The 9,213-nt window shown below is 37.5% G+C and overlaps 3 protein-coding genes across 4 annotated transcripts; 1 reads left to right on the top strand and 2 right to left on the bottom strand.

Annotated features, from left to right (window-relative positions):
• LOC117620349 (arabinogalactan protein 16-like) lies at window positions 1–875 on the top strand. Its single transcript, XM_034350520.1, has 2 exons — window positions 1–360; window positions 575–875. The coding sequence occupies exons 1-2, from the start codon at window positions 192–194 to the stop codon at window positions 679–681; spliced, it is 276 nt and encodes a 91-aa protein (XP_034206411.1). The 5' UTR covers window positions 1–191; the 3' UTR covers window positions 682–875.
• Window positions 876–1,460: 585 nt separating this feature from the next.
• Window positions 1,461–5,614, bottom strand: LOC117618626 (mitochondrial carrier protein MTM1-like). Of its 2 annotated transcripts, none has more exons than XM_034348281.1 (10): window positions 5,241–5,614; window positions 4,805–4,879; window positions 4,591–4,716; window positions 3,885–3,944; window positions 3,566–3,736; window positions 2,986–3,085; window positions 2,677–2,768; window positions 2,418–2,567; window positions 2,174–2,232; window positions 1,461–2,057 (listed from the first exon to the last, which is right to left on the bottom strand). In XM_034348281.1, the coding sequence occupies exons 1-10, from the start codon at window positions 5,466–5,468 to the stop codon at window positions 1,925–1,927; spliced, it is 1,194 nt and encodes a 397-aa protein (XP_034204172.1). In that variant the 5' UTR covers window positions 5,469–5,614; the 3' UTR covers window positions 1,461–1,924. The 2 variants fall into 2 exon arrangements, with proteins under 2 accessions (XP_034204172.1, XP_034204173.1); XM_034348282.1 differs by having other exon boundaries at window positions 2,174–2,229.
• A 397-nt stretch (window positions 5,615–6,011) lies between these two features.
• LOC117619654 (plastid division protein PDV1-like) lies at window positions 6,012–7,180 on the bottom strand. The gene is made up of 2 exons (XM_034349651.1): window positions 6,824–7,180; window positions 6,012–6,711 (listed from the first exon to the last, which is right to left on the bottom strand). The coding sequence occupies exons 1-2, from the start codon at window positions 7,052–7,054 to the stop codon at window positions 6,244–6,246; spliced, it is 699 nt and encodes a 232-aa protein (XP_034205542.1). The 5' UTR covers window positions 7,055–7,180; the 3' UTR covers window positions 6,012–6,243.
• Between the last annotated feature and the right edge of the window lie 2,033 nt (window positions 7,181–9,213).

Here is a 9,213-nt window from a genome sequence, read left to right as displayed (position 1 = left end):
ATTCTTCTCTTGCTGGCCTCTCCTCACCAGTCACCACTCACCACCAAAACCTCTGTATATATAAACCAAACTCTCTCTCCCCCCTCCTCACATTCTCTGCTTCTCTCTCTCTCTCTCTCTCTCTCTCTCTCTCAATTGGGTTCTGCTCAATTTTCTCTGTATTTTTTTCCTTATTAAAAAAGAAAAAGAAAATGGCACTTTGCTTTGGTTATTCAAAAGCCATTTTCAGAGTTTTGTTAGTCTCTGCAATTGTCTTCTTTGCCATTCTATCTCCATCTGCTGCTGCTACTACAAAGCCCTCAGCTTCTGCTCCTTCCCCTGCCTCCACCCCTGCTCATGCCCCTGGCCCTTCCAGTGATGGTAAATTCTATTTTCTTAATGTCACATTTTCCATTTCATTTCTTTGTTTATAATCAGATCTGAAGGCATTTTGTTCATTCTTGTTTTTGGATATTTTATTTTATTTTTTTGGCATTTGGTTTTTGTTTTCCTTTCTGGATTGAGCATTGGTTTTTTTTTTCTTTCTCTCTTATTAATCTCATTGTTTATATTTTTATTTTGGAAAATTTTGAAGGGACTTCCATAGACCAAGGGATTGCATATGTGCTGATGCTAGTGGCTTTGGTGCTTACATACCTCATACATCCGCTGGACGCATCATCTTCCTACGCTTTCTTTTGAGTGTTGGGATTCTTTTTTAGGTGAATTAGAAATGGATGGGATTTGATTTGTAGACAAATGACAAAAAAAAAAAAAAATTTGTTGTTGGTATTTTTTTTCTTCTTTCCATTATGATTTATTTGACTGTGATTGTGCATATATGAATTAGACAAATTAATGAATGGCAATGTTTGAGGCTGATTAAGCTTCTAGAAGATTGTTATCAAATTATTGTTCCTTTCTTCATTTCTGTTTCATTCTTTGCTTGTATATATTGACATGTTCAACTTTAATTTGAAGATATACATGTATATTTCATTTCTTCATCATCATTGTACATAGAACTTCTTGCAGTATGATTCAAACAACACAAAAGAAACTTTTTGCAGTACCAGACTATTTGAACTCAAACAATTGATGAGTTAAACCATTTTTCTTTTCTGTACATTTAGGATAAGTTTTTTTTCCCCCTTAAAAAAATGGGGTTGAAAAAAAGAAGAAAAATGATTGAATTAAAAAAAAAAAAAAATTGGGTGTGGTTGTAAATCCGATCATACAATTCAAGTTCAATGCGTTCGAGCAATGAAGATTGTTACTGTTGATCACCGGAGTTGTGCTTTCAGTTCTGATAACTTGGCTGAGGTTGCGACGCCATATCGCTGTGGCATTGAGACCCCAATGCATCCTTCTTCAACTCCCATGAGAGTTCCCAGAGCAACTCATATCCATAATGGATGAGGACTCCATTACTCCATTGATTTTCAAATTTTTAAGATTGCTATTAGCGCACTTAAAATCACTGAATAAATAAAGTCACTGTTTGCAATATATTTGAACTTCAATTATAGATCACTTTTTCTATGAGTTTGAATGATATCAACAATTTGAAAATACAGCTGGTTATTTCAACCCAAAGCTTAAGAAAGTTTAAAAAGAACTTGGATATCAACAATTTATCTTGTATTGCAGCAAAGAAAATATTTGCACTATTGTGCTGCAATCAAAGACTGAAAGTATAGAAGGGAAAAACTTTAAATCCTGGCATTCCCAGGCTCCATGAAGACGATCTTCTATTCTCCAAAATTGCTGTGTTCTGTTGCTTTTGCAGCCTCTCCACCACCATGACAGGAACATTGTGATTCCCACAAAGGAAATCTCATAATTAGTGACCCTCTCAAGGTAGGTGTCTGATTGAAAACCTTGTAAGCTTTGTACAAGTAAACCAGAATCCCAAAACCACGATCAACGAATGTGTCACTTTTAATCATTGAGTCAGATGTCTATAATATAAAAAATACTTGACAACTTCATAAGAAGAGACAACTATCCCAACAGAAGGACCGGCCCTACCAACACGAGGAGCAACTCCCATAAACAGCCCCTTCATCCCTCCATCCCTATTTGAAACAAAAAGTTCCATGGTTGGTTAAAAACATAGAACATTTGAACATATTATTACAGAATTAACAACAATGCAATTCATTGTTTATATTGCACTTGATGTCTCACATACCTCCAAATTTCAAGCAAAGTTGTTCTTGTTGTCATCTTCAATGCCCTTGCAGGATCCTTCTGCAAAAAGAAAACTGTTAAAAAATAACCATAAGAAATTTCTTTTCTTTTCTATTTTGGGTGCTCTTGACTCTCATGAATAATTTCTGTAGCGTCTAGTCTATAGGATTGCTTCTCTGTTTCTTTCGGTACAATACTAGAGAAGAGAAAAGAAAGTCAGGGTGAAGCTTATTATAGAGAGATACCTCTATCTGTCGTCGGGTTTTTGCCACATCTAATGGACATGTAGCAGCAGCTGCAAGGCTTCCTGCAACAAACCCAGCAGAGAAATTTGCTCCAAGGACACTGGCTGCATTGGCTTCATCACCCACAAGACCAAGAATTCTTCGCCTGATCTGCACAGAAGGGGCAAATAATTAAATCAAGTTGTCTACGCCTGCCAGTGCAAGGTATAAGAGGAAACCAGAAGGTAGCTTTTGAATTTCTTGAAATAGGGTAACTCACTGGCTCAAGGGTTGACCAACATATTGCAGAAAAAGGAACATCACGAGCAAGTTGCGCCCCGAGGCCAGTCCACAAGATGCGAGAGTTTTGTACTGTAACAAAAGAAAAATAATAAAGTCATCAACAATCCTATCTTAACTAAAAGGCAACCTTAGACCTATTCCAATACAAGATAGGTATGCATCAACCGGTGTCATTTATAGGTTATTACATGATCATCACATCATCTTGATCAGCTGCAAATCAATTGCTTAAGAGATATAGGGAAGTAAAGAACTAACTCAAAAGTATAATTAGGAGATCACTTACAGTTTTGAAGGAGGTTATTGCTCTTGACAGGGTTGATGACCCCATTCAGTGTCCCCCAAACTCCTGGAGGCTTCACACCAGCTCGGGCTTCCTTAAATGCCTTCGGTTAAAGAAGAGGGCACACTATGAGAAACTTCAATTTTGGGGGGGAAAAAGGCTACCCTGTGCATAAAAATAGTTCTCTCCAACTATGTAACCTTAAAGATAAGCAGATACCTGAAGGGCACTTCATCTATGATTTGCAAAGTACGAGATACTTTAGACAAGATATAAAGTTACAAATAATAAAGCCTAGATAATAAAAAAATTCAAGGTAGTAAATATTCATTGTCTTGTCTGATGTTAATTGCATTGCCGAAATAGGTCATAGATCCTGAATAATAAATCCTAATTTTTTATTGTATTCGGGTCATTAACTAAGATAATTTGTTGTATAATTACTGAAATCACACTCATGGGATTGGTCGAGAGGTCTAGACAGGGATAGCACAAAACCTATGGATATGAGATGAATACCAGTTCATAAGTCAGGAACAGTGTAAAATGGTGATAAATGACATCAATCTACATCATTAAATACCTGCATGCGCGTCCTTGCGAGTTCAACAGGGTAACAAGAGATGCAAGCTAATGATCGTGCTAGTGACCCTGCAACTAATGGGACATATGGTGTCATATTTGGAGCATTCTGAGTCGTGAAATCTTCCATCAAATTGCGGAAAATGTCATAGCAAGGCATGTAGATCCCCACCTGATTGACAAATATAAAACAATAACTACCAGCAACACAATTTCCAGAACAAAGTGCACACCACCTTGCATCATCCACAGCATGGGATCTAACACTGCAAGGAACCATTTAGATGAAAGAGGTAATCCTTGGTAAGAGAGAGACTTACAGTTGGTATGGCCAATGTTAAGCTTGCAGTAGTGCCCCTCCAGAGTCTCCAAAATCCTTCCTGCACCAATTTATTCCTATGAAACCCCTCTAATATTATTAAAATATTTGCCTACAAACTCATAGGTGATGACCCAAATAAGCAAATAGTCCCTTAATGGGGATACAGTAAGCATGTGGACAAGGCATTGAAAAGTGTCTTAAAACATGAAAAGAAAATGCCATGCATGTAATGTAAGGCATCGCAAATTTCCTTGTGGCACTGGCATACAGTCAAATGATATGATGCAATACTCGCTTAATAATCACTTTGAAATATTATCTACCATCCAGCATGTTTTAGGTACTTCTCTTGTTCCTTCGTCCCACCGTAGAAAACAAAAAATAGAAAACCTAGTTACTCTATCTAAGACTTCACACGGCACTTTCAGGTTTTTCCACTATAAATCAAAGAGAAAGTGAGTAGATTTTTCTTTTCTTTTTAGAATACAAGGTTAGTATAAAACCCATGCCTCTATGACAACAGACAGTAAGGTTCAAAGCTTTGCCAAACAATATGACATCTGCTGGATTGCAAAAGTTGCTGTTTAAGGATAGATACTTGAAATTTTACACAAGGAAGAGGTCATCTATCACATAATGAAACGTAAGTAACTCCTTTTCGGGAGAAGAATCTACTATATATTTAAGTTTTTGCATCAACCAACCTGACGTATGACTTTGAGCAACACATCCAGTGTTCCTTTATACTGGTTACAGTCTGGAGGGCAGACGATCTTGGATCCAAGTACTGAACTTGTGCGTGGTGTGGAAGATCTCAAATCTGGAAGCATCTACAGACAATCCCAAAGCCATTACTAAAGATGCTTCGTTGCAGAGTAAATAAGATAAACTCAATAATAATAAAAACTGCATACATACTGTGTTTGTTTCAAAACATGCCACACCACATAGCCCCTGATAAGGAACTCCAGCAGCCTGCGCTTGTAATCTTGTCTGAAGATAATGCAATAAATGGCGCATAAAGTCAATTAATTTTGATAACGAAAACCTTAAAGTAGAGAACTTTATACGCATGCAAGCTTCACAAATGACTAATCTCTTCAAGCACAGACGAATCAGTTTCAAAAGGGCAACTTTTAAATTAATAACGTTATATTAATTCACAACAACCATATATGATCTTCTCAATGGGTTTCTTAAGAAGACAATAGAATCTCAGTCACAGCATATGGGGATTTTACTACACAAAACGTCCACAAGATGAAGAAACGAAAAGCCAAAAATGGGCATCTTCCAAAAAGTCCCCAGAACAGATTATAATATAAGAAACCGATAGGGAATTGAAATTGCGAACCTTGGCAACATCAAGAGGGTTAACGAGAATCGCAGAGACAAAAGCGGCGCCAGCAGCAGAGAGAGCCCTCTCTCCAAAACCCAAATTGGCATCAGATACGCGCATGGCATGGTGCTGCTTTCGCTGTTCTTTGCCATCCTTGAACATGGTATCTACGTTTCCTTCAAAATCAACTCTGCTAGCTGCTGTGCTCATCCATGAAGGCAGGCCGTGCCTTGAGGCCACCATTCGTCTCTGTCTCTCTATGTTTTCGACGAGTGTATTATTCCAATATTCAAAAGTTTCCGAATTTTCAATTTTTCGTGGGAGAGACGCGAGCTGCGTTATTGCGTATGTGTTGGGATGCTGTTATGATTCGTGGCGAAATTGGCGTGGAGCTGATGGCGCCAAACAATTGGGGCTGATGTTCTCCTCTTAATTGTGGATGTGGACCATTATCGTAGAATTTTCTGGTTGGGCAAAAGTCTAAGTTGGAAAAACTCCCACTTGGCTTCTATGGGCTTCATGTAGATGCTTCCTAAAAAGTTGGGACTTATTTTAATTGGTCTGCAACTGAGCCCAATAGTTTGATTAAGTTAAATTTTATATATATATAAAATACAAGTCATAGTCTAAATTATAGAGGAGTTTCCAGTCCTATTTTACTAGACTAGATCCCGTTGGCTTGAATTGATTAAATTAATTCTTATTTTTCACCCATCAAATATGGATCGACAATTTTTCGCGTCTCATGTAAATATAAGAATGTATATGTACCTAGCTAATTCACAATTCAAGTTTTAATATGTATTTTTATTTTTATTTTAATAGCGGTTGTATTATATAAAGTAGTATTTCTTCATTATCATACAAATGATAACTACCTATTCTATTCTTACAAGTGGATAGCACGTGTTACATGAAAAAAATAAATAAATAAATTTATAGAGCCAAGACAAAGAGATACAATCCGGAAACTTTTCTCAACAACAAAGTATGAGTATGAGTGAAATCAAAGTAAGAATCATCCCCTGCCACAAAAGACGTCAAGAGGGCTCTTTGAGATGGTTAATAGACTGGCAATTTTTCCTGCGTCTTTCGAAACCACAAATGGGATCCTTTTTCTGGAGCTGTTGTATAGTAATTGCCTGATATGATAAGCTGCCATTAGAGAGAAAATGCTAGCAGACACCATGACCAGTTTCACAGCAAAACCAACTCTCTGCCACTTCCTTGAGATGAACAACTTTCTAATGCAATCAGTGAGAAACCTTCTGCTGTGAGCAGCAGGTTCAGCTTTTTCTTTCAATGTCTCTTTAAAATCCCAATTGAAAGGGACATTGTTTTCATTGCCAAAACATGCTTTCAATTCTGTCACCACATCAAGTGCCCTTCCTTTATGTTCTGCCACCTTTGCTGATAGATTTACTCTGCTTTCTTCCAAATTGGTGAAGGCTGCATGCCTGTCCATCTGCTGCCAAGAACCCATTCTCTGCATGAGATAGCCAAATGTTAAAAAGAATTTGGGGATGGACAAATTGGCCAATCCATAAAAGCAGGAGCAAGGAAAAAGAAGACGAAATAATGTTGAGGGGCATGTTTACCTGTAAAACCATTAACATGTTCTCAACTTCCTTCACTGAGTTTCTAATGTCAACCAACCTCTTCCTCTCCTCAAATGGGGCCTCTGCAAAATCACAGTAACCAGCAGGTTCTGAGCAGAATTTACAAGACCTGCTATTTTCTCTAGTTTCATTGTTGAGCCAGCCATGAAAGCCCATGCTGTCTTGATGGGAAAACTGCAGGTCGTTCTTAACTCCCTCAAACAAGGACATTGCACATCAATCAAAACCCACTAATATTGTGGTTTTCAATGCTTTTCCTTTTAATATTCTTTGCACACCAACCATGTTCAATTTTCTCAGCTTTTCCCTTTTCTTCCCTGTGGTTGTTGAGGCTTGAGAGCCTGAAACCACATGGAATATAATGAAGGGTAGGCCTTCCCTTCTTCTGTTATAGTTTGCATTAGGTGTTTCCAGACAGACAATCATTTTGGTCACTTTTTCTTTCTTCTTTTCTTAGTTGGTTTTATTCTTTCTTTAAAGGGAAGATTTGACTACAGAAAAAACTGAATGGCTTAGCTGGTCATGCCCCCACACCCTCACTCTCATCACATTCTTCTTCTTGTCCTTTTTTCTTTTTTTGATAAACACTCATTATGTTGTGTTATGTATGTAATACATGTAGCATAGCATCATAGCATTCATCATACAAAGCAATATTGAGAGGGGGGAAATCGAACTTAAGATCTCGAATACAATGTTAAATGCTCTTAACCAACTGAGCTACAAATCTCTTGCATAACATCAATCATTTCGTTTAATGGCAATACGCAACTTGTATTTAAAAACTGTGCACCATTAATTTAGGCCCCATGTGACCAACTCATTTTGTTGAGAGGTTACAGAAACAAACTCTGCTCATTTCTGTGGGAGAGACAAATTGGGGCCTTCCTCAGACTGGTATTGCATGAGGCAGAGCAGAGTATAAACGGAGCAAAGTCAACTACAACAGAAGCTCTGAACCATTTGAATTTTGCTAATTTAGCTACAAACCATTGACCATGCTGCTGTACTTCATCACCACTCAAAAACATATGCAGTCAAACAATTTCAAACCACATATTTACAAATGGAATTCTATTTTCAATGCGACCAATGGGAACCTGAAGAGACAAAAAATTTCATTAGGGTAAAAGAAGAGCAAGACTGAAAAGGTCATCATTTACATGGACCCAAAGATCTCTTCCAATTTGCAAATCTCTATCGTTGCTCTTGGTGGTAGGTTGAATGGGCCACACTGACCCCACCTGTTTTGATATTCAAAAATCTCTATGATAAACGAGAGAAAACATTTCACATGATCTCTCCGTTTTCTTCTGCAAATGATATACCTCCTTTTCCATGGGCTCCCTCTCCCATGATGCCTCAGATTTTGTGGCCCACTTCAAACTTAAAATAGTAAATTCAAATTGAGCATGGTTCAGGCTCAGGCTCAGTAAACTTGAAGGTGTGGGCTTAATCCCATGTCATTCTCATGAACTTTTGGGGTCAAAAAGAGATTAGCACACCTTGTATTTTTAAGGTATTTGGAATAAAAATCTTGGCTTTTCCTGCTTTTTTTTTTTACTTTTGATGCAATTATGTCCTCTCCGTCACTTGATGAATGATCCCTGTACATTTTTGTTTGCACATTTTTAGGCCTTAACCTATTATCTTCTGTGAAAGTGATTTTAAGTTGTACATGTACATATGCAGGGTTATGGTATTTTGTCCAATAATGTTATCATATTATCTTACCATCTTGTCAATTTAAGCTCCTAATAAGTAAAAATAACGACAAAATTGTCAGACAATAAGACATTCACAATTTTGACGGAAGTACGATAATATCTTCCATTCGAATTGCACAAAAATTATAAAACGTGAATTGTAGAAGAAGATCCATGCACAAAGCAGATGATTCTGAGATTAGTTCTCTTGGGTGGTTTACATTTCCAGTTTGCAACTATATGAAAAACTTTAGCTTACATAAATAAAAGCTATAAGTAGGGTTTAAAACCCAAGAGAACGAGATAGATTATCCAAAATTGAATTGGTACTATCGCAAGGACCACATCCGTTGCACTAGACACGGCGTTTGCCCATTGAGACCACTGTACTGGGAAAGGGGCTGTAATTGAAGAAGAAGAAGAAGATCTGATTTATTGTCCTTTGAGTTGGTTTTTCAGAGAGCTTTGGAAATTGGATATTAAAGCAGCTGCTATGCTCTGCCTCAGTGTTTTGTTTTAAAAGGGTATGCAAGGACACTGTTATCTTTGTATCAAGTTAGGGTGGGGCTAAACAAGCCCAGACCCCGACTTAGTATTAAGTTATTTTGTTGACTTTTCTTTCTCTCTCTCTCTCTCTCTCTCTCTCTCTCTCTCTCTCTCTCT

This window comes from Prunus dulcis, chromosome 2 (assembly GCF_902201215.1).
Source record: "Prunus dulcis chromosome 2, ALMONDv2, whole genome shotgun sequence".
NCBI lineage: Eukaryota > Viridiplantae > Streptophyta > Magnoliopsida > Rosales > Rosaceae > Prunus > Prunus dulcis.
This window is presented reverse-complemented; position numbering and strand designations above follow the sequence as displayed.